General features: G+C 36.9%; 1 protein-coding gene across 4 annotated transcripts in view; it reads left to right on the top strand.

Moving 5' to 3' along the window:
- Positions 1 to 26,825, top strand: part of LOC145666457 (uncharacterized) — a 314,168-nt gene that overhangs the window by 115,480 nt on the left and 171,863 nt on the right. Inside the window, exon 5 of one of the 4 annotated variants that reach the window (XM_081733694.1) lies at positions 16,557 to 18,297. The exons of 1 other annotated variant lie outside the window; for it this stretch is intronic. In XM_081733694.1, the coding sequence (XP_081589820.1) occupies positions 16,557 to 17,143 (587 nt within the window). In that variant the 3' untranslated portion in view covers positions 17,144 to 18,297. Of the gene's footprint in view, positions 1 to 16,556; positions 18,298 to 26,825 lie in introns of those variants that run through there. 2 more of the 4 variants (XM_081733692.1, XM_081733693.1) reach the window with 2 other exon arrangements.

Below are 26,825 nucleotides of genomic sequence, written 5' to 3'. Positions count from 1 at the left end.
AGCTGGCCCACACAATTTATTTTTTTCCAAGTCTAACAAAATCGGTACCAAAAATGTTAACACAATATGTACCAATTTGTACCAGCAAAATTAGAATTTGGAGTCACTCCAATTTCGCGAAATTTGAATTTTTGAATGCTGCCAGATTGGTGTTAAGCTGGCCCCCACAATTTATTATTCTTTCCAATTCGAAGCAATGCGCTACCACTAATTTGTAAACATTATGTACCAATTTATACCACGCAATTTGAATTTGTACTCCTCCCCAATTTCGAGAAATCTGAATTTTTAATGGCGGGCTAGCTTGACGTCAATTGGCTCGCACAAGTTTTTTTTTCTTTTAAATTCGAATCAAAAAGGTACCGAAACTTTGTGCTCAATATTTAGCAATTTGTAGCACCAAAATGAAATTTATACTCCGCAACAATTTAGCGAAATTTGAGTTTTTATTGCTCGGCCCAATTTGATGTCCAAATTTGGCTTTCGCGACACATTTCTTTTACAAACTGGAATTTAAATGTTACCAAGAATTTGTACCAAATATGTACCAATTTGTACCATCAAAATTAGAATTTGTATCCCTACCAGTTTCTAAAAATTAAATTTTCATTGAGGTGTGGGCGGGCAGACGAAATCTTTTTCTTTCGCATTCGAATCGAACGAGCATGCATAACCAGATTTCCCTTGAATTCGTAAAAACGGCACGAAAAATTTGCATATAACTTGCTTCAGCAAAATCATGTACGAATAAAGATTAGAGATTCTTATTCAACTAGCAGGAAACTTGTCACCCAGTCAAAATCTCCATCGCAAGGTCGTGTTTAGAATTCAAATGAACATTGTCTAAAAAATTTATAGACAACTTGTAACAAGAAACGGGAAATTGTACCTGCACCAATTCAATAAATTTTACTTGTTTACTTAAATATGTGAATATATTTGATGTCAAGGTAGTCAGCACAATCGTATTTTTTTTTAATTTCGACGTCAGCGCTATGCAAACGCAAGGCCGGCGTTAGCAGTTTTGCTGCCCTGGGCAGTACTTTCACATGCCGCCTCTTTAATCCTTTAATCCGCAAACCTTATTTTGACAGAAGACGTTCAGGTGTCACGAGAAAGTAGGATGCCCCATTTAAAAACATGTATGAAACGGAAAAGTAAACAAAAAATTGAACTGTCTCTCTTGAATACTTACGTACATCTCAACGACTCCATAGATGACAATATTCAGTATGCTCGATTTCGCTGTATGTCTGTAGTGATGGATGGAGTTATATCTGTAATATACAGCAGCGCACACAGAAAATAAAATTTTTAAAAAATGTGCTTTAATCACTACTAAGAATTTTAATTTTTAAGCTTATTTTATATCAAAAGGTGTTTCCAATAGAGTATCGAGCATGAAGATAATATAGTGAATCAGATATTACGGCAAAACTAAGTGAGTAGCCTAAGCCTTATGATGTACTAAAACACAATAGAGATACATAAATATACCTTAATTGAAAGAAACTTTTCTTGCTTTGGTATGAGCAAATTTCTTTATAACATTCGTGTAGTCCAATGTTTCAGCCAATTCGAGTTCTATTGATATTATCGCTATACCGTTCAAGGGTGTTTCAGATGTAGGTTTCTAAAAACTTCATTATCCACTTGCCACTGTTACTGGTAGGGTTAACAAAATCCTAAATGCAACACTGACATTGGGAGCAAAGTAATGTTCTTTAATTAATCTTAAAGTTTCTTTGGTGAACTTTTAGGCTTAATTATAGCGGATAACATTTTCACTTCATCTTTCAAATCACTGGGGTTAATATCTTTCGATTCTTCGTGTGCTAAATGCCGGAAAGTTTAGTGCCTTTTCAAATAAAATTCAGGTGGCATATCTTTATGATTACTTATATCGTAAAGAAAATCGAAATACTCGCTGTGATGTTTGTTATTCAAACCTTTCTCTTAAAGCTAACATAATCATGTCTAGAACTTTATAATAAAAATCGAACTTCCATCTCGTTTGTGGATCTTCAATAGCTTCATCCTCTGCCTCGTACTGAAACTATCTCTTCTTTCGACTACGAGCTTTTACTGTATTAATAATCTGTGGGTCATTCATATCTAATGCTGATTGCCAACTCCATCATATCAACTAAGTAAGATTGAAACTTTGCATCATTTCTGCTCCTCTCGGAGTATTCAGATATGCCAACAATCCTGACCACATCCAACACATCAGAATTAATAATTTGGAGACTTTTGCTTACTATGTTTATGTGTAGTAAAAAATCATACCAGATAACGAGTGAGTGAAGTAAAGTTATGCAGCTGGTTTGCTATACACAGAGTATCGTGGGTGACCATCCTATCTGTTCTATCGTCATTACTTATTTGAAGCAAGGCATCATAAACCTCCCCTACTGATATCTAAATGGAGTCAGAGCATTAATTCCGCTTTCCCACTTTGTGGTGCTTAATGGTCTTCAAGTGAGACTGCTAATATGTTTCTTTAGTATGGCCTAATGTTGAACCGATGCAGAAAGAAGTCAAACTTTTTTAACTATACAAAAAAGAAAAAAGAATAAGAAAAGAAAGAAAGAAATGAAACGGCGTACTGCAATGCTCTAGCTGCATCGTTAACGATAAGGTTTAGTGAATGGCTACTGCAAGGAACATAGAAGGCTCGGGAATTTATTTCTAAAATTCTCTTCTGAATACCTGACTGTTTGCCTTTCATATTGGAACCATTGTCATATCCTTGACCCCTTATGTTCATTTCCTTTACCTGTTTATTTATTACTTCTGTCAGTCCTAGACTAGGGTTGTCTGATACCGTTACAAAACCAAGAAAGTGTTTGCAATTTTTTTACAAGGCATTCGCTATTACTGTATGTAATTTGTACAAAACGAACGATTATTGTCATTTGTCTGTACCAGAAACATCTGGTGTGCAATCTAGTATTATACTACAATATTTTGCAGCTCTAAAAATAGACAATATGTTACTTTTTATTTGTTCACTAAGAATCTGAATAATTTAATTTTGGACATCTTTTCCTAAGTAATGGTGGTGTTTATTTTGTCCTCCCATGGCTCTCAATTGGGAATGTACCTTTTGCATACTTTGAGTGGAGCGTTAGAACATTGCTGAATAAAAATATATATATATAAAGACATCTTGATAATCTTACCCACCCTAGCTGAAAATCTTATCTACGCCGCTGCAAGGGAAATGAAGGAGATGCTTGTGGCAAGTAGTTTGATAATTGAAAATGAGGGAAAATGTTCTGAATTTCCTCAGTGAGTATTTTCCTGAATGTGAATAAAGTCTTTTCTCTTCCAATTTTTGCCGCCCTGGACGGTGGCAAGGCTCGAACCCCCTCGCGCCGGCCCTGTGCAAACGAATGTTTGACTGGTTCCATTCAGATTTTTACTCTGGTGCTTATTATTGATGACGACTGAACTTGTACCAATTTCTATCAGCAAAATTTGAATTTAGACTGTTATCGAAACGGAGGTATGAGTGGATGGTGACAACTTCACAGCAAACTGATCCTCTGAAATCTATCTTGAACGAGTTCTATAATGAAACTTAGTATTCTCCATGATCACAGACGGTTGGGGAAAGGAATCACCCACCCATAAAATATTTTGGATTCCTAAATATGTGTAGATATTTGACCCTCTCTCCCCCAACCATGTTGTACAAAACCCAATGCTATCCATTTAATCTACGAATTGTTTAGTGATAATGGTTTCCTTTATTCTTTCTAGCACTCTCGAAAGATTACAAACGTCAGCCAACTTGATCCTCCATAAAATAATCAAATTTCTCGAAATTGGTGGGAATTGGTGGGGTTACACATTCTTATTTTGGTGGTACAAATTGGTACATATTGGTTCCAAATTTTTTGTACCGTTTCGATTCGAATTGGAAAGAAAAATAAGTCGGACAGGCAAGCTTGACCCGCCATCAAACATTAAAAGTTCTCGAAATTAGTGGAGGTACAAATTCTAATTTTGACTGTAAAAATTGGTGCATATTGGGTATAAATTTTTGGTAATGTTTTGATTCTAATTGGAATGAAAAATAAGTTTGCGGGATATCTTGACCCGCCACGAAAAATTCAAATTTGTCGAAATTGGTGGGGATACAAATTCTAATTCTGGTTGTTCATGTTAGTACATATTGAGTACAAATTTTAGTAACCGTTTTGATTCGAATTAGAAAAAAATAAGTTGGACGTGCAAGCTTGACCCGCCAACAAAAATTCAAATTTCTGGAAATTGGTGGAGGTACAAATTCTAATTTTCGTTGTACAAATTGGTGCATATTGGGTACAAACTTTTGGCAATATTTTAATTCGAATTGGAATAAAAAGTAAGTTGTGCGGGCCAGCTTTACCAGCTAATAAACATTCAAATTTTTCGAAATTAGTATTGGTACACATTTTAATTTTGGTGGTAAAAATTGGTACATATTGAGTGCAAATTTTTGGTACGAATTTTATTCGAATGAAAGACAATAAGTTGTGAAGGTCAGCTTAACATCAACCAGGCCCACCATCAAAATTATTAATTTTCCGAAAGTGGTAGGGGTGAAAATTCTAAGTTTGGTTCGAATTAGAAAGATAAATAATAAAGCCGGCTCGCCAAAAAAACGTCAAACTGGCCCGCCATCAAAAAACCATATTTTTCGAAATTGATAGGAGTACAAATTCTAGTTTTGGTGGTACAAATTGGTACATATTGGGTACAAATTTTTGGTACCATTTTGATTCGAATTGGAAAAAAAATAAGTTGTGCGGGAAAGCTTGATGTCAAGCTGGCCCGCCATCAAAAATTCAAATTTGTCGAAATTGGTAGGGGTACAAATTCTAATTTTGGTGGTACAAGTTGGTACATATTGGGTACAAATATTTGATACCGTTTTCATTCTAATTTGCAATTTGTGCGGGCCAGTTTGACTCTCATACATAATTCCAGATATAGCTGAACATCAATTTACATCTAGAATATCTAACAAATCTAAGAGATAAGATAGTAATAATGTGTGATAAGACTAAACTTAGCTATATCAGGGTCGTCGCGTGGGCTGTAAGCGCCCAGGGCGAGAATTCAAGGCGCCCCTTGGCCCAGTGTGTTATAAGAAACGATCAGAATTTATTCTGTACTTCTAGATTTAAATATGAAACATAAAATCATAATGTAAGATAAAAGAAGTTAGTATTATGTCGATTTTTTAAAGTGAATGGCTTTTGTGTCTTGTCTTATCCTCTTTCGAGGAGTTTAGATTTAAGGCACAGATCTTATCTCATCCCAGTTTGCCTATGTCCTGCTATTTTGATTGTAGTTAAAACATAAGAGTTAATGAAAACATGGTTTTGAATTATCCAAATCGATTGTTATTCTTGTTTATTTTGAACTGACATCACCATAGTAATTGCATAGAATATATAAATGACGATACAAATATTAAATTCCAAGATTGATTTAAAAAAAGAAAACTCCTTTCATAGAGGGCTGGAGAAAGTTCCAGTTTTATAATCCTAGACGATGTTTTACATTACTGTTAATTTTCAAGTTCAATACTTTATCGGGAGTACCTCAAGGATCTAATCTAGGTTCCCTTTTGTTTCTTCTTGTTATTAATGATGATCCTCTGTGTATTAAAACTTCTCATGTTCTTTTTTGCCGACAGTCTCAAATTAAACTCCAAAGTAAGTTCAATAGATGACTGCGGGAAAGTTCAATAGGATCTACAAAGAGTTCAAATATGGTGTAATAAGAACAAACCAGTCTCTAATGTGTCCAAATGTAAATCTGTATCTTTCACGAGGAAAGAAAATCCAATTAACTTTACCTATTCAATAACTGGTACTTCCTTGTCTACCCCAAGTGCTATCAACGATCTAGGAGTTAAATTTTATAGCAAATTAACCTTCGCTCAACACGTTGACGAAATAACGAATAGTGCATATAGAAACCTACGTTTAATTTATAGAATAGGGCAGGATTTCTACAAAGAATCAACATTTATAAGGTTATATTTTTCGTATGTGAGGTCAAAATTAGGATACTGTTGTACTATTTGGACATCAAATGTCACTAAATACTCTGATGCAATAGAAAATATACAGTTTAATTTTTTTTTTTAAATGCTTGCTTACAAGAAAACCGGTTTCTACCCAAACTATGTCCCCTCAGAAGACTTAGTAACGAATTTTAGTTTTCGAACATTAGAAAAAAAAGATGGGTGTTTGATCTGTTGTTCTTACATAAATTACCGTATTAAACAGCAAACTTGACTGTCCAGAATTAGTTTCAGAAGTGTTATAAACTGTACCAACAGATAAGGCCAGAACAGCAAACACTGCGACATTCTATTGTAGAAAAGGAAGAACTAACATATTACATGTCTCCTCTGTGGAGAATGTGTGCTTCATATAACGAAATAGATTCCATGTAGTAGATGTATTTAGTATGTCCGAAAACAAGTTCAAAACGATTGTCAGGTAAAAATATAATTGCCTTCTGACTTCTGACAATTGACTTCTGCATATTTAAACGACGTATATTTGTGTATGTATAATAGTGTATGATAATTATCTACACGACGCTATTTTTAACTGGACGTTAAGCCTGTTGTGTTGTCCTTATGAAATAAATAAATAAATTTTACTTAGCCGTGTCCTGATCATTATTAAAATATCTGATTTAACATATTTTAACCCTTAACTGGAAGGAAGATTTTTATTACATAATTGGAAGTGTGTGTCTGATAGACATAGAACGCCGAAACCTTGGTTCCCTTGGCAAAGTATTTCATAAATTTATTCTTATCACCTAATAATATAAAATTTGTTTCAAAATACATACATAATACAAGTGCTACGTAAGAAAAAATGAACTATTATTGAGAAAAACTTCTCGTTTTTCATTAAAATGACATTTTGTAATACACTTTTTTTTCTGTAAACAAAAGTTTTCTTGAAAGGACAGTAAGTTTCAAAATTAGGTGCTTCTCTCAACCAAACACATCACGCACTCTTTCCTGGAACATTCGAGTCGCACTGGCTTTTCACAGTTGACGCACGTATGTGTTGTGTTCCTATTCTTCTGATAAGGACAAAGGCTACATTTTCTTTTGCTTTCCGTTTTGTCACTTTTCGCCATCTGTTGCTCGTCTTCCTTGTTCGGTGTTGTCTTCCCGAGAACATTCTCGATTGTTGTTGTCAGGTCTCTCCTCAAATTATGAATCTTCAATCTCCTTTGAAAATGAGGTCTCATGAGATTCATGGCTAGTTCCTTCACAAATGTGTATCTGGAAATACTTGGGCTGTTTTTAAAATATAAGTACAGAATGCAGCTATTTACCGTACTTATATTTACTAACGTGAAATTAATGTCGTTATCAAAAATTAGAGACCAAATATCATCCATTTTAGGATTCTCACCTAAATTTCTACCAATATTTGGCAAGCCTGGCATTCCTCGTATTATATTTTGACGAGGAACACGTCTAGTCCTTATTGGTTCTTTAGATTCCCAAGGATATCCTTTCTTACGTTGAAAGAAAGCCGGAACGTCTTTTTCATTATTTGTCGTGCAACTTACATACGAAATACCTTCTTCGATATTACGACAATCTTCATCATCAGTGGAAGAACCAAATGTCTCATGTATGAACAAGGAATTCACACACTTTCGTTACATCGCCTGGTTTCCTTTTCCTAGATGTAGAAGGTCCTTCCACCATTGATACTAAATTCAAATCATCAACATCAGTAACACTTGTGTGCAAGAAAACTACACTACTGGAAGTATGTGTCCACGGGACACGCAAAAAAAGTGACGTTATTGGATGTATGTGCCTATCAGACACGGTAGGTTACAAAAAGAGCTGTTATCAGCTAACATACAAGCGCGACCAACAGTGAATCACACCACCAAACTAAGAAATATATTTTGTGAAGGTATTGAAGAACTCGCTTCACTGAAACAAACAGGGTTGCCAGCACAGCAAAAGAAAAAATCATTTGTGTCTGTCAGACATGCTTCCAGTTAAGGGTTAATATTTATATACCAACATAATCTGAATTCCTTAAAGGACCCCGCACTTTTCTTATGGAAAGTGGCTTTCGGCTAATGTTGTTGAAACTTCGCTGGTTGATAGTTCTTAACATGTGGATCAAAAGTCTCAATGGGCACAAAGACCGAAATCCACTCCTTCCCCCCAAAAACCGCCTCCAAGTAGCTGGGGGGAAGAACTGATTTCAGCATGTAAAACAATTTGTTGTTTTAATCAACTCAACAAGGAGCCCAAACAACCACATGTTAGACTATCAAACTACCCCACTTGACACCGCCCTTTGCCCCCCACATACCCCCCGCCGCGAATTACCTTACGGATGTTCCATATTACTGTAGTTTATAGTTGCGCGTATGTGTTGAAATACCTACAGTTTTGGTCTCACCGACGATATAATGAGATTCACGTATCGCTGATTACGAATCTGAGGTGAGAATTCTAGAATTCAAGATGGAGGATCAATATGGCGGATCAAAAACACGAAACTCCTGAATGTAGCCACAAATAGCTGTTTACTAGGGTATTTTGGGTCGTTGGTTACGAATCTGAGGTCAAAATTCTTGAATTCAAGATTTCAGATCCAATATGGTGGATAAAAACGTCGAAGCCACAAATCGTAGTAGACTAGAGTGTTTTTAGATCGCTGTTTAAGTACGCAAAATTCCTTGATACTTCAGGCACCATGTAGAATTATTCTGCACCCTTGCCCTTTACCAAAACCCACCACAGATATCTTAATGCTGAACGGTGTTAAAATAATTCATCAATTATCTGTTCATTATTTTCATCATTTCGGTTTGCAGCATGTAATGTGGTACTTAGCAATGAGTCATCGGGATATCTAATATTCTGTAAATGTCGTGCATGGCCTAAATACCACAAGACACTTGCAACATGCGCATATGTACCTAATGTACGAGCACCGCTTTGACATATACAGTAGTAACCTTGAATAACATTTTGATCATAATCCTGGTCATTGTGTTGGTAGACAGAGGATACCGCGATGCAATTCCTTTACTGGAATATTTAGGAATTGATCATAGAATGCCCGCACTCCTACTACCACGTGAAAGACAACTATCAACAGAAGATGCGAATACTTCTCGACTAGTTACTAAAAGTCGATGGATAGTCGAGGCAAGAAACGGGCATCTAAGATCTGTTTTTAAGTTTCTAGTACAAACGTTGAATCTGCAACATGCAAAGAAACTGAATAGTTTCTATCGCATAGCTGGAGCTATTTTGAACAGATACCATCCCGTTATTTTCATGCAAGATGCAACCATTGAATTAGCTAGAGAAATGAGAAATAGGTCAATCATGCCGAACGTTGTTAAAGCAAGAGTGGAGGTAGATAATCTTATTAGAAGGAACGGTCAATGGGTACCGCTGAATGATCAAGGCCTAATTGATTTCTCTGTACTTAACTTAAACTACTTACGAGATTTCACTGTAGGCACATATCAAGTAGATCTCTCATCCTCTTACGTCCAAGATAAACTAATACGAGATAAGGATGAGCAATTCCAGCTTGACGAAAACGTAACTGAACCGGAATTCCTGCGCATACGTCTCTGCTCAAGGTTCCGCAATGCAACTAAGCATCAAGTTTTTATAGCATATGTAGCCAATGATGAAGATGACCAGGATTATGATCAAAATGTTATTCAAGGTTACTACTGTACATGTCAAAGCGATGCTCGTACATTAGGTACATGTGCGCACGTTGCAAGTGTCTTGTGGTATTTAGGCCATGCACGACATTTACAGAATATTAGATATCCCGATGACTCATTGCTAAGTACTACATTACATGCAAACCGAAATGATGAAAATAATGAACAGATAATTGATGAATTATTTTAACACCGTTCAGCATTAAGATATCTGTGGTGGGTTTTGGTAAAGGGCAAGGGTGCAGAATAATTCTACATGGTGGCTGAAGTATCAAGGAATGTTGCCTACCTAAACAGCGATCTAAAACCACTCTAGTCTACTACGGTTTGTGGCTTCGACGTTTTTATTCACCATATTGGATCTGCAATCTTAAATTCAAGAATTTTGACCTCAGATTCGTAACCAACGACCCAAAATACCCTAGTAAACAGCTATTTGTGGCTACATTCAGGAGTTTCGTGTTTTTGATCCGCCATATTGATCCTCCATCTTGAATTCTAGAATTCTCACCTCAGATTCGTAATCAGCGATACGTGAAACCCATTATATCGTCGGTGAGACCAAAACTGTAGGTATTTCAACACATACGCGCAACTATAAACTACAGTAATATGGAACATCCGTAAGGTAATTCGCGGCGGGGGATATGTGGGGGGCAAAGGGCGGTGTCAAGTGGGGTAGCTTGATAGTCTAACATGTGGTTGTTTGGGCTCCTTGTTGAGTTGATTAAAACAACAAATTGTTTTACATGCTGAAATCAGTTCAATCCCCCCCCCCAGCTAATTGGAGGCGGTTTTTTGGGGGGAAGGAGTGGATTTCGGTCTTTGTGCCCATTGAGACTTTTGATCCACATGTTAAGAACTATCAACCAGCGAAGTTTCAACAACATTAGCCGAAAGCCACTTTCCATAAGAAAAGTGCGGGGTCCTTTTGTTGATTTGTCGTCCCGGCGCTTCACTAGTCGCGGCGCCCGGGGCAATCGCCCCGGTCGCCCCGCTCACGCGACGACCCTGAGCTATATTAAACGAAGTGAGAACTACATTTGTTTTATTCATTTAGTTTCTGCTGTTATTATTTTTACTTTTATCTTCACTTTTCTAAAACAAAAATGTGCATACAAATACATCCAGCCAACGATAAGTGCAAGTTAGGGTAGGGACATGCCGAAGATACGTCGCGATCGAGGTCGAGGTTTGTCGCGATTGCATGCTTGGTACTGGCACAAACACACGGTTTCAAATGGGTAAGCGCATGCCGAAGATGCATGCTACATCGCGACCTAGAGGTCGACCGCGAGGGTGAATTAGTTGTCGCGATGATGAACAACTGAGTTTGTTTTTACATCGATGTTCAGCGGAAGCATCGCTGTGGCTCGTGTTCTCATTGGCTCTTCCTGAAGTGCTGCACGGAATAAAGTCTTCATTTGTTTAGAATTTCGTCTGCAGAGGATTGTGTGTGTCTATGCCTGAGAGGTTTTGATGCACTGTTAAATTTCATCATGAAAGATACTTTAATAGAACTAGTGAGGAATGTTTCAGCAATATGGGATAAAAACCATAAAAAAACATCATAATAGCCACGTTTTAAACAGAGAATGGAAGAAAATAGCAACTCAAATGGGAATGTCAAGTAAGCTATTCATATTTATGTGATAATTATACTGTAGCTTATTATTATATAAGGCGGTGGCGGGAACTGAAGGGATGATTTCGGGCTGAATACCCCAAATTCCGGAATTTGTAAAGAACAAGTAGGTAGTGTTAATCATATCTATGCTTACAAGCAACGTACAGAACAAGGCAGGATCAGATCCGACTCAAACTTCGCCCAGAGGACACATAATAAAAAAGAAAAAATGCCAAATTTTAGCTGCCCATATCCAGAAACACTGGAGATATGCTCCGCAACATAACGCACCACGCGACAATATGATATAAGGTAAACGTCGCAAGATACCCATTTATGTCGCAAAAGAAAAGGATGGGCAGCACAAAAATGATATTAAGATATTTGATATGCTATAACACTGACTTGGCAGCCATCTTGAATACCGCGATCTTGGATATAGCATAAGGTATTGAAATGAGAAGCGGAATGTGTGATATGTCAATGTAAGGTAAATGCAAAAGGAAAACCAATGATGTAACCGCGAAAAACATATGTGTAATTGTGTGGACGGGACGAAGTGGAAGACTCGGGCAAAACAAACGTGTATTCGAAGGACAGAATAATAGGGAAAGACCCCACGACAATGGTACGCGACAAGTAACTGCAAGTGTCTGTGCATGAAAGTGCATCCGCCTTGACAGATTATGCCTTTCGAGGATATTGGGATTCGGTTTGGGACATTGAAAACCACAGTTACAACCCGCGATACGAGCGCTCGTTTGGAGACAACATAAACTACAAAGCACTATCTCTTATGGAACAGTAATTCGGCAGCTCGCTCCAGAGTGTAGAATATATTATCTTGGATTGGTGATCAAAAGCACGACCTACCTGGGATTGAAGCCCACTCCTAGACAACGTTTTGTACTTTTCTTGTTCAATTTTCTTGCTGTTTCGTGTAAACAAAGGACATTTCGGCCCACATATGTTTAAACAATACTATCTGAAGCAAAGTGCGTACGAATGAGAAAGCCCAGCTATGTTCTACCTTACATTTCTTTATGAATATTTCTTTTTTCTTTGCGCGGTTTGCTGTTCGCGGTTCCGTGAGTTGCTGCAGTCTCCCACTAGAAGGCTAGTTTACCACACAATAAGACGACTCGAATTGTGTCTACTGGTTTCACTTGCACATCTGCAACGAAGTGAACGTGATAGCAGGGCCGGTCAGTGAAAAGTGATAGTGTGTTTGTGGCATACGCAAACCAAAACGCGCAATATTTTTTGTACTGAATGTCCGCAGCATCGTTCATCTACAAACACCAATGTAGAGCTGCAATGGTGAACCCTCTCAATCTGGTGTTACTGATGCAAAGTGTACTTCCAAAACAAGCGTACGTCCAGTCGACAGAACCGACAGTGGACGGACGACAAACAACTGAACACATGCTGGAGATTTTGAACAACCACGATGTAACAAATGTGAATGTAAATGAGACTCTCGAAACCAGCTGACACAATTCGAGTCGTTTCATTTTGTGGTAAACTAACCTTCTAGTGGGAGACTGCAACAAATCATAGAACTCATCGAGTCAATGCAGAACGCTGCCTTTCCCTGATATTGTAACAGTTTGGAACCGTCGCAAAATAGTGTAGCAAACCGCGCAAAGGAAAAAAAATATTCGTAAAGAAATGTAAGCTAGAACATGGCTGGGCTTTCTTATCCGTACACTTTCTTCAGATAGTGTTGTTTAAACAAACGTGGGCCGAAATGTCCTTTGTTTACACGAAACAGCAAGAAACTTGAACAAAAAACATACAAAACGTTGTCCAGGAGTGGGCTTCAATCCCAGGTAAGTCGTGCTTTCGATCACCCATCCAAGATGATATTTCCTACACTCCGGAGCGAACTACCGAATTGCTGTTTCATAAGAGAGAATCCTTTGTAGTTTAAGTAGTCGCCAAACGAGCGCTCGTATCGCGGGTTATAACAGTGGTTTCCACTGTTCCAAAGCGAATCCCAATATCCTCGAAAGGCATAATCTGTCAAGGCGGATGCACTTTCATGCACAGACACTTGCAGTTACTTGTCGCGTACCATTGTCGTGGGGTCTTTCCCTATTATTCTGTCCTTCGAATACACGTTTGTTTTGCTCGAGTCTTCCACACTTCGTCCCGTCCACACCATTATACATATGTTTTTCGCGGTTACATCATTGGTTTTCTTTTTGCATTTTACCTTACATTGATATATCACACATCCAGCTTTTCATTTCAATACCTTATGCTATATCCAAGATCGCGGTATTTAAGATGGCTGCCAAGTCAGTGTTATAGCATATCAAATATCTTATTATCATTTTTGTGCTGCCCATCCTTTTCTTTTGCGACATAAATGGGTATCTTGCGACATTTACCTTATATCATATTGTCGCGTGGTGCATTATGTTGCGGAACATATCTCCGGTGTTTCTGGATATGGGCAGCTAAAATTTGGCATTTTTTCTTCTTTTCTATTATGTGTCCTCTGGGTGAAGTTTGAGTCGGATCTGATCCTGCCTTGTTCTGTACGTTGCTTGTTAGAAACTTCAAGAACCTCCCCCTAAAATTCCGAAATTAATAAAAAATTTTTTTTTTTTTTTCAAATTCATTACTGGTATAAGGTAAATATATAGCTGTACAGGCACATATCTATAGGACAAAACAAAAAGTCATGTGGTTTCTGCGTGTAAAAATAGGAAACATTGAACACGCATTTGCTCCTTCTGATTTATATTTATATGTGTTTGTGAGAGTGTGGGGAGGAAGGAGGGTAACTGGTTGTGTATTGTGTGTGTGTGTTGTCTAGATCCTCAAAGGAAATGAAAGAAAAAAATAACTCAAGCTTCGTGTGATAAGATTACATGCGAAACAATTTACCCTTTCATTTTCACAGTTTTGTTGATTTTCTGCAGATGGAAATACGAATATTACACTTATTTTGTAGTGGAGATGCTTTAATGCATGAAGAACAGTTTCTCTGTGAAACTAACCGAAATTAGCGGTTCTGAAACGAAGAATCGAGGATTATTCAGTAACCATGTGCTAAGACGTCAATCCACATCCTCGCTACCTTGGTATATACAATTTCAACGTCGATCGGCGTCTTCGGTCGTCTGAAGACTAAACTATATCACTTATATGAATTATGCTAAGAAATAAGGAATAATGTAATAATTCATGCAAATTGTTAAGTGAATTGATTATTATGAGAATATATTTGTAAAGAGAGAGAAAAATATCATCATTATTTACAATGGCATAATTCTCATATTATTACATACATCACTTGAACACACTTCAGTGTGTCAAAAAAAAAAAACTCGGAAAATTCAATGGCTGTTTAATGGATTAGCAACAAAGAAGTCCTTCAATTTATCTCGAATTTCTTATGCTCAATTTGTTGAGGGGTTACTAGACCTTCTGCTTTGTAAATAGCAATTCTCTGGAGTAGGGGGAACATCATTGGGATCCGGCATGTATTTTTCTTTGTCTATTATCAAACTATGCAGAATGCAAATTGGTTTTATAACACTATCAACAGCTCTTTCATTAATTTCGATTGTACCAGACAAAATTCTCCATTTAGCAAATAATATACCAAATGCGCACTCCACTGTTTTTCTGGCCCGGGGCAATCTTTTATTGAAGGTTTCCTTTGATTCACTCAATGATTTTTCCGAATATGGCTTCATTAGATTTTTCTACAATGGGTAAGCTTCATCAGCAGTAAATACATATGGTATTTTACAGTCAGTGTTAGGCAATTTTTTCTCCTCTGGAATACCTAATTTACATTTTCTTCCAGTAGTTTGCAAAGCTTGGAAGCCTGAAAAGTGCCTCCGTCACTTTGTTTTCCATATTCTCCAATATTAACAGAAATGAATCTGTAGTGATCATCAACCAGTCCTTGTAAAATTATGGAGAAATACTTCTTGTAATTGTAATACATGGATCCTGAGTGTGTTGGACACTTAATTCTCACGTGCGCACAATCGAGTTCGGAAAGATCCATATTTTGTTATATTGTTCGGCACTTCTTATAAAGTCGGAAGTCGTGGGTTTTTTCATATGGATTGGTTGAAAAGTTACCCAAAGAACTTCACACACACCCTTGACAATTTTTCCAACTGTCTATGCTCCCATTCGAAAAGAAAATGCCAGAGTGTTGAAACTGGGTCCTGTGGCCAAGTATCTGAAAATATAAACAAACGTGTACTTACAAACTATTGTAAATAAAGTAGAACAGGATCAGTTTAAATATTAATATAGGTAGTTTAGATATTATGATAAGGTTAGCAATAACATCCACACTTATAAGCTGATTTTTCTTTGCTTAATATAGTATTTTTAAAATTTATTTTATTTAAAATTAATTCTGGTATAGTTACTCCTTTAATAATAATAATAATAATAATAATAATAATAATAATAATAATAATAATAATAATAATAATAATAATAATAATAATAATAATAACAATAATTTGCTAGTGCTACCACAGGTGAACCATTATTGTCATGAGTAACATTTACGCATTTCCTGTACTAATTGGCGGGTGGGTGGGTAAAGTGCAGTAAGTCAAAAGTTAGTGTTTTAGACAAGTCGCTTTTGAAAGTTCAAATATAAACCCAAAAATCCGGTTTTGGGTTTCAGGCATAAATCCAAAAAACAGTCCTATTAACATAAAGAGCTACAACAGCTAATCATTTTCCCAAAACCGGACTTTGGATTTATGCCTGAATTTTCAAATGCGATTTCTCTAAAACACTCATTTTTGACTTAACGCACTTTACATACCCACCCGCCAATTAATAATTAATTAAATGTAGACTGAATATAAAATCCGTGCTAGGTGCCAAAAATGGAAAAGTTCGGTTTAAGTTTAAAATGTAACCTTGTGCCTAACAGTACTCAGTGAAAAACTGGCTATCTAGTATTCAGTGTGGAAGTAGTTCAAATAATGCCCAGAAGAAAGCGCTTGCCTATGTGTCCCATCAGTTCTGAAGTAACATCTAGACTGTTTACTTAATTATATTCGTTTTGGCACTTAGCGCTGATTTTATATTCAGTCTATCAATAATAATTAATATTCTGTGTTTACTTTTATTTATTTCTGCATTTATTTACCATATTTTCCTTCAGAGTCTGAGGTGCGAAATAGTTGTAAGAATCTTAGGCAGGAGTTCGGCAAACAAATAAAGAAGCTTCGTGGTCAATCTGGAGATCCTGCACCACAGGAAACTGATTTCCAAAGGCCTTCCTTTCAAAAGATCGATCAGTTTACACCACGTGAAACTACTGACAATTTGTCTCCTGCTGATGTTGCATCTCGTATTCCTGGTACTGAATCAGAGGACAATCGATCTACGCAAGGCGAAAAAGACAACTCTACTCAGCGTCCTGTCAGTGTAACTAGCTTTTCGGACAGCGATGTATCCTCACAAGATAGTGATCCCCACTCCCCTATCACATCATCAAACATACAAATTACAAAAACTGGATACAAGAGACGCTTGACACCTCAGGCGGAGATAGGTAGACAGCTTCTTCAGTTGGAGAGGGAAAATTATGAATTTAGGCGGCAAAAGTTGTCGACCAGTGAACACGAAGATGACGATCTGAACTTTTTAAAGTCTCTTCTTCCTCAAGTTAAAAAGTTATCTCCAAGAGACAACATGTTGTTTCGAATGAAGGTTCAGCAAACATTGTATGAACTTTCATTTCCATGAGATACTAATCAAGGAACTACGGTTACGGTTAGAGCCAATCAACAACCAATTAATACAGAAATTGTCCCCTCTTCTGGCTCATCTGGTAATCAACATTCAATATGTACTATTTACGACAGGAATGCGTTTACTGGTGGATCTCCTATCAATATGGAGACCCACCAACAACAATTTTTGCAGTATAATCAAATAAAGAAAAAGGTTACTTACCGCGAGCAACTAAGGATAAAGATTTCCCCGAACTACTTTTGCAGTGTGTTTTACTTTACGATGAGGGAATCTTTTTTAAAAATTTTATTGTTGTCATTACCGCCCACGTGCAGATTATTTTATGTATTTTCTTCTAGCTATAGAAACGTTCTGTCAACCATTTCCAGGCTGCAGTCTTTTTTTCTTTTCCTTAGAAAGAGATACGAATTTTATGTTAAATTTATTTATAAGAAATCTACTTACCTGATTGTTAAAACAAGTCTTTCTTCGGCCAGGATTGGATCCGTGTGGTAATTATTGTAGTTCTCTTTTTCTATGTTTTGCTTAATTTTACTTAAAATGTAGTCGGAAGTTTCAATAGACATTCTCATATATTCATGAAACTTATCTGCATGCTGTTTCAGTTCCGGAAATAAATGATGATATTCGCCCAAATCTAGTCTCCTCTTATTAATAGGATGAGCACTGTAACGTCTACTCTGAATATTTGAAAGTAACCACCATTTTGTAATTGTAGACATAGAATCATAATCTTCACTGTCACTGGAGTACATGGTTTAGCAACGCTTCAATTTACAAAATCAACTGAACAACAAAACACGCACGGAATAATTTCACACGCGTTACAGCGATGTTTCTCCTCAAACTGAGAACTTAACAGCGAGGGTGCGACCTCCTCGCTGTGTGCGCCCTTCATCCATCGCGACCTAGACATCGAGGTAGCGACCGCGATCTTCATGTCCGTACCCTAAACATTACTTCTAGATTTTGTGTCTATTTTCTTGCGCTTCAGGCTCGTTCACTATGGGCAAACTATTTATACTTTTTAATGAACTATGAAGTAATTGGTAATGAAAAAGTAAAAGTAATTAAGAAAATAATTAAATGTATATAAGCAGAGCCGTAGCTAGAGATTTCGGCGCCCGGGGCGAAGTAGAATTCGGCGCCCCCTACATTTACCACACCAAGCTTTTCCTTCCTTCCTTCCTTTTTTTTTTTTTTTTTTTTTTTTGCATATAAGAGAAGCAGCTTTTGTTGTTATGCTATGTTGATTATTTTTTTTTTTTATCAAGTTACTTGTACAGACCATTGCAACAGCCCAAAGCAATCATTATGTATTCATGTACAGTCATGAACATTAATAAATGGAGGCTGAAGCCATTATTTTTTATGGCTCCAACCTCCATTTATCACTGTTCGTGACTGTACAAATAAGAGCGGTTTTCAAGAGCCATATTTTGGACTTTTTGTTAAACTTGACAAAACTATCTTTGGTTGGTATACAGATCCACTTGGAGATCAGTTAGGGAAATTTATAGTACAACTATTTGTAACGTTTCATACTATCGGTAAGAAATGAAATTTCAATACATTAGAAACAATGTGGTTTTAAATTGTTCGAAATGGGTGACAACATTAATTTTCAGTAATAATGGTAAACTTCTGTAATTATATTCTGCGTGTGATCACACAAATAGCATTTTAATTTCGATTCTTTTAATATCAGCAATTAAACTGGTTGAATTTGTTAATGATAGACTTTCTTTTACTACTCTTAAAGGTCGGTGGTGTGATATTATTGTTTTAAATGTAGTTACATGCCGCAACAGAAAATAAGGATGACGATATAAAAGACACTTTTTAAGAAGTATCACGGATATTCCACCAAGTCCCGCGATACCATATGAAAATTCTATTAGAGGTTTTCAATGTGAAGGTAAGGCGACAATATATTTTCAAACCGGTTATAGGAATAGAAAGTGTATAAGGAAAGTAATGACAACGGCGTTAGTTTCATGAACTTTGGAACATCTAAAAACCTTATAGTGAAGAGTGCAAAATTCCCACATCGCAACGTTCATAAATACACATGGACCTCGCCAGATGGAAGAAAGCACAAGGAAATTGATCACGTTTTAGTAGATAGAAGACAGTCTAGCAAAGTTGATGTTCGCTCGTTCAGAGGACCCGACTGTGACACTGATCACTATCTGGTAGCAGCGATGACAAGGGGGAGAAAGAGATAATCGTTGAATAAAGAGAATATTCTACATCTGAAAATGGGTAGGTTTAGTTTAAAGAAATTAGAGATGAACCAAGCGAGAGGGGAACACCAGACTGAAGTGTAATACATTCTCGTTTTAGAAGGTTTTGAGAGCGCTAATGTTGAGGATACTTGGATTCAATTAGGGATACTATTAAAATTTCAGCACGAGAAAAATTGGGTCACGCGGAAATACGAAGGAACAAATCATGGTTCGACCAGGAATGCACCGAACTAAAGAAGGGAAAATAGGCCAAACTGCGTTGGCTACAAAATCTGAACGATATAACTACACTAAATTTCGTTTACATCAGACGGGAAACTTCCAAAATGTTTAGAAGAAAGAAATTCGATTTTTAAGCTTAAATTAATGAACTTGAAGATAATAGTAAAATAAAAAAAATCAAGACATGTTCAGGGGCATCAACGAAAGGGTATCAACCTCGCGCTTCTATATTAAAGAGAGACGACGAAGCAAATCTTACTGATACAAATAGCATATTGAATAGATGGAAAGATTTCTTTGACGATTTGCTTAACACGCAGCTAAAAACTAATGTTCGTGGGGGAAAGGAAAATGCACAGCAGAACCAGAAATTTCAGAGCCTAGCCAAACAGAAGTAGAAATTGCCATAAAGAAATTAAAGAAACACAAATCTTACGGTGTATACGAAATTCCGAAAGTTAATTTTAGCTAGAGGGGAAAATTGTGGAGCAAAGTACACAAACTCATTCTCCTTATCTGAAATAAGGAGGAATTATCACAAAGAGTGGAAAGAATGAATTCCCAATTCAGAAGAAAGGCAACAAAGCGGATTGTAATAGTTACTGGGAATTATTACAATAATAATTACCAGTATTTATAAAATCCTCTAAAACATTTTATTAGCAAGATTGATCCCATACCCCGATAAAATTATTGGAGATTATCAGCATGGATTGAGATGAAATCAATCAACTATGGAGCAGATATTTACCATTCGACAAATACTCGAAAAGAATTGTTAATACAGTACCCCGATACATGAATTATTTATTGATTTTAGAAAGGCTTACGATTCTGAGTTAAATATTATACAACATTTTTGCAAATTTGGAATACCAAAAAAGCTAGTTAGATTAATTAAGATGGGTTTAAATGAATCCCAGAGTAAAGTTCGAGTAGGAAAAGTCTTGTCCACGAGCTTTCTCGTCGAGAATGACCTAAAATAAGGAGATGCGTTGTCAACATTATTATTCAACTTTATTCCGGAATACGCTATAAGGAAAATCAAAGATAGTAATCAGGGCCTAGAGCTGAATTTTATTCATCGGGTTGTGTCGTATGCTGATGGTGTGAATCTGGTAGGAGATTATAGAACAATAGAAAGAAATACAGAGACAATATTAAAGGGCTGCAGGTTTAGAAGTAAACGTAGAAAGAATTAAATATATGGAAGTTCGCTGGGATCGTAAAACTGCAAATTAAGGATGCGTCAAAATATCAAATAATATTTTCGATAAACTGGATATTTTCAAGTATCCGGGATCAATATTAACAAACCAAACTCATATCCACGAAGAAATAAAATGTCGACTGAAAGCAGGGATTTTATGTTACGTATTATTCAGTTCAAAATCTTTTGTAGTCGCGAATTCTATCGAGGAGTTTTAAGCTCAAAATATATAGAATGATAATCGTGCCTGTTCTGTATTGTTGCGAAACGTAGTCGCTTACTTCAAGGAAAGAACACAAACTGAAAGTATTTGAGAATAAAATCCTGAAACGAATATTCGGACCTAAGAGGGACGGCAATCGGGAATGGCGGAAACTTCATAACGAGGAACTGCATAGTTTATACAGTTTACCAAACCTTGTTAGGTTCATCAAGCCTAGGAGGCTCAGGTGGGAAGGTCATGTAGCCAAAATGGAAGAAAGTAGGAACACTTTCAAAGTTTTGAATGGAAATCCAATCGGAAAACGTCTAAAAGGAAGACCTAGGCGCAGATGGGAGGACAAAATGAAGATGGATCTCCCAGAAATAGGAATACAAAGTAGAAACTGGATTCAGTTGGGTAAGAACAGAGGTCATTGTAGAGGTGAAATATAACGGAAATTCAAAAGGTTATGTTTTGTCTGTATCTAGATAGATAAAACAGAGCACAACTGATACGTATGCACAGAAAATATATCCTGGAGATCCAACTAGTTGATGGAGAATGATCCTAATGAATTCCTTCAAATTGGAAACACATCATATGTCAATCTAATAGGGAAAAAAACACTGGTGGTGATTAGTCTTTGAAAAAGACGAAATTCGTTGGGTTAAATTCTGACCTCTTATCCCGTACTCTATGATTCCTAATATGTTATTATTCACCTTGTTTACCTTCATTTTTAATATTCCCACGCAAACAGCAGCTTGCGCGTGTCTCTATACTCTTCTCATTTTCATATTTTCATTCTCACCATCGTGATTCATCCGATTGGGTAGAAAAGCGTGATTTACTTAACAAACTCATCACCATCACAACGCCGAACATGTATTTCAGACTTGGACAGTTTCCGACTTTTGAAAGTGCTCCTGCGTACACTATCAGTCATTACTCGACACGTTGTATATTACATCGTCATTAACAAACCGTATATAATAACTTTCTTTAAGTAATAAGTAAAAATTTGTTGAAAATCTGGGTTGGGAGCGGAGCGAGCAAGAAAATTTTAACAACTGTATTTCTTTGTAAACCGACAACAATAGTGATTTAATAGGGCGCCAATTCTTTTACGGGGCGCCGCGTCATTTATTCTTTTCCGACACCGGTTCGTTTCTCTTCCAACCCTGGATTGAGTGTTAACAACCTAGGAATACTTTCCTGCTATTTCATGTAAGTCACAAGAATTTAAGGCATGCATATACTCAAGTCGCATATATCAGACAATTTAAATGCATGTGTAATGCATCTGAGTTAATATCTCAACGAATACAGTGTTACAATGTTCAGCCAGCGTTCCCAGACTCACAGCTCGGAATTAATCCTAAACCTGATGGAAATTATGCTAGATTCGGTCCAATTATGCTAGATCCTCATAATTACTAATTCAGGAGTTTTAAAAGAAAAAACGAAGCTGAGATACGATAACGTAACTTAAAATACGCAGAGCGCAAGAATGCGTGGATAGAACTCAATACTTCACTCACCAAAGCTTTAACTCAACTAAACTAGTGCAGTCGTTGCCAGACTCAATGGCGTATATATCGTATAAATGAATGCAAAATGTTTGTTTACATATTTTGAAAGAAAGTTACCTCGCAGCATAAGCGGAGATGGGAATTGTCTGCTGGGGGGCAAATTTTTGATCGGTCTCGGACCTTTCATTTCAGGAATAAAGATGGTCATTAAGTCAGAAATAAAGATAGTGAAGTTGTCAAAAAGTTGGGGGGAGAATGACCCCCATAGCTCGCCTCGCAGTTAAAGGATTAGAAAACCCTGGGTGGAACCACAAAAAAAAAAAAAAAAAGCGGAAAGCCGTTTCTAACCTACTTCGGAAAATAAGACTGCATGTATGGTTTACCGACTGTATGAATCAATGGGAGAGGACACATTTCTGCCGTTCTTTTCCTTCCCGCGACCAACTTCTTTCTCATCTCTAGGTTTTACGGCTTTTTGATAAACTTACTGAAATTATGCTAGATTTGGGCAGGATGCTAAAAGCAAGATGCTAGATGCCAAAGACATGGGGCATTATGCAGAGTCGTTTTGACGTCTGATTAACACCTTACTACGGGATTGACTAACGGATGGTTATCAAAATTGTATTCAGAGTCTCTGATTTAGTCCAGTAAAGATAGGATTGAGAAAGGAACAAATTAGTAACAAGCTGAAAACTGGTATGGGAGTAGGGGGATGTGTCAGGAATAACATACTAAAAGTCCCCTAAAATCCCACTGTAGCTTTTCCCGCAATTTTGAAAAATGTCCGCCATCTTTAGACGACGACAAGGAATTTATGGAAATCGTCACCCTTTATGTTTATTCCTCTAGCCACCGTTCTAATTATCACAAAGCCATGAGTCATATATGGTTGGAAAGCTTGAAAAACAGAAAATCTAAGTAAATAACATATACGGCCATCGTGCTAAATTTCTAGAAGAAGAGGAAGAAGAAAACAGCTTTTTTATTTAAAAAAGATATGTTTTCAGAAATCATGAGAAGTTTGCAAAACTGACAGTTATTGAACACCAACGAAACACCACCAACAGATGTCCTTGATATTTATCTTAATCATAGCCAACAATGACACAAATCGGTGCAATACAATCCGAGAAAAAAATATAACTTATGTTACTTTCTGACCTCTTTTTACAAAAGTACATAAGGTGACACACACTTTCGCCGTTCTAGTCACCTTCTTTTATCACATAGGACCAAGAGTTATATCTCATTGGAAATCTTAAGAAACGTAAATTCGAACGAGGTAACACTTATACTAATCAAGCCCAATTTGTGGAAGAAGCGCAAAACTCAAAATTTCGGGACAAAACGTGATTTTCGCAATAAATTCTTTAAAACTTGCAACACTGACAATTATAGTATGTTAACAAAACTCAGTTACCGTTTTCACTATCATCATTATTAATTTACTCTTAAAATGGCCAACGTTTTTCCCAATGGAGTAAGCTTTTATGATACATAGTTTTACATCACTTAAATATAGCACAAAAATCATTTATTGGCAGCATTAGAAAGTAGCAGAAATTGGTAGTCTCCTATTCATAGGAAAATCGTAATTCACACACTAAAAATAACTCTCAACTACATTAGTCATTTGAATGTAATTTTTAAAAAATGTCTTGTTTATAACTAGAATGCAATTTTCCTCGTAGTATTCTTCAAATCAACTTAATATTTACATTACACGTTAGTATGCACTTTAAGAACATTCGAACTTATTTTATTAGAAGTCGATGAGGTTATCATTATCTCATTCATCTCTATGGTCTTCATCATTTGGTTTTGCATTCATGCATCAAATTCCTCGACACTGACATAAATTAGAGCACACAATTTCCTGCTTTTCGACAACCGTACATGCTTTCACAGCCCTTTTTACAGTTACAGGATATTACACGGAGCGGGTTCCTTGGACATTCTTGCTGGTACGAAGATACCTCCTAATGTTGTTCATTCATATTCAGTCGCTCGCATATCATTGAGCAATGCCTGGGCTCAAAAACTGTACACTGTCCAAGAATGAATGAAATAAACCACTTTTAACGTACACACGCAAAGGTAATGGTCTTTCGGTTTTAATCATTGAAGATATAAGATCCCTTCGTGTTCCGAATATCCAAACTGAAATCCACCTTCTGTACGATGTAACATGAATGATTCTCAATTGGTTGAAGACACCAACTTGCCCGAATTTGAATGGATTTATGCAGCTGGTGACAAGCAACAACCATATGTACCAAGCATATTCAACCTCTCATCAATCTTCAGCCAATAAGCATGGATGCTGTATACTCGGCACTTATGTTTACCAGCAAAGAATGTGCAGAAAAGAAGCAAAAAAAGCGTGCTTAGTTACGTTGGATCAACCTTTGTAGTCTAAAGCATGTGACATTGTAGCAACATGTAGAAATTTTGGTGAATTACCGTCAGTGATTGTTAGACTTGAGGGTTTTCCACACTATAATGTCATTTATGGAAACAGTTGCATATATAATGAAAGGTAGTGGCATTGAAGAACTTTGGTCTTGTGTGTATGCTAGTAACTCCATGCCACAGATAAAGCCAGGCCATTCTTATTGCTCGTGCTTTGCCAGCTAATTTTTTTAAACACAGTTAGCAATTGCAATATATACTGTTTATTTAATGAATCAGACGCCACTGAGGAGTTTGAGCGTCAATTGCGAGATGTTTGTATTCCACTGATGACTGATGAAGATATCGATACTGATGTAGTGGTTCAACATTCAAACATAGTCAATCAAGATTGCAAATGACCTGAAGTTATTCATTGACGCTGCTGCAGAAACAAGCCGTATCTCTAAGTTATTCGCTCTGTACTTGCAGCTTGTAGAAATTATGCGTCTTTTAGTTCGAAAGAACTGGAGACTTGAATCTTCATCTTCACTGCATGTGAGAAATGTTACCATACTTCTATCCAGCTGAGCATCTTTTGTATGCCAAGTACGCACATCTGTACTTACAAAAAATGTTGCGGTTGGAGGATGAAATGGATCTTCATGAGTTCCAGCTATTTACAGGAGACGGTTACTTCACTATTCGTAGAAAAGATATATTTTGGTGTGGCACATGGTCTGATATGACGATTGAGCAGGTTTTAGCGAGAGCAATGAAGAGCAGCGGTGGACTCACCTGTGTGTGTCAAGTATGCCAGCAGCGTGCCACTTACGAGAATGTCTTGAAAAATTATGAAACAAAGATAGGCAAGAACTTCACACTGGTCGGTATGTGGACCTGTACTAAAGCAGTCAATCGCGTTATATATTTCATCTAAAGAAATTCTTGCGTTGGTTTTGCCAGCATTCTCCATTCCCTTGATATCCGGAGCTCGCGTCCCTAAGCACTGGCATGGTAGGTAATGAAATGGTCAATTGATAAATCTAAGGAAATCGGATTGGCTGCTATGGAAGGAATGTTTGGACGGACTTTTGGAAATGTGAAACTTAAACAAAAAAGATGCGTATCCGTGGTGAGCCACTGGCTGTAAACACCATACTTCAACTGAATCATATGAGTAGAAGTCCGAAAAAGAACTTGCACCCTATTCACTTTCTTTTTTCACAGAAATGTCCATGAGAAAAACGAAAAAGTCCGCTTTGTACGACATGTTTGAATATCGGACAAATTTTAAATCTCAATTTGAAAACAGTGTGTACGTTATAGATGGAGGCTGGCTTCTACATCATGTTATTTGGTCACAATATGGAACATACCTTGACGTGCACAACTCGTATGTGTCCTATATACTCACAAACTCAGGAACGAAAGCAACAATTATTATTATTTTTTTTATGGGTATTGGACTGAAAACTGTACAAAAGCCGCTGAACGAGAGCTTGAAGTTTTGAACCATGATAATGCTAGTGTACAATCTATGAAGCTGGCACATTATTTCTACTAACACACTACGATTCACCAGCAATAGTAACCTTACTGGATGAATTCCAGTATCATTCATACATCCTTCCAGTAAGTCGCTCCCCATTCAGAACGAAATACAATTGGCAAAATTGCCACCCACCAGTGATGCTGCGAAACACCATATCATCAGGTTCAATTGTACCGTGGAAATGATTTGCGAGCGACTGAATATGGATAGACAGCATTAGGAGGTATCCTCGTACCAGCAAGAATGACCAAGGAACCCGCTCCGTGTAATATCCTGTAACTGTAAATAGGGCTGTGAAAGCATGTACGG

The sequence above is a fragment of the Thermobia domestica genome, chromosome 12, assembly GCF_964235325.1.
Source record: "Thermobia domestica chromosome 12, izTheDome1.hap1.1, whole genome shotgun sequence".
Taxonomy (NCBI): Eukaryota; Metazoa; Arthropoda; class Insecta; order Zygentoma; family Lepismatidae; genus Thermobia; species Thermobia domestica.
The sequence above is the reverse complement of the archived record's forward strand: the minus strand, read 5'-3'. Positions and strand labels throughout refer to the sequence as shown.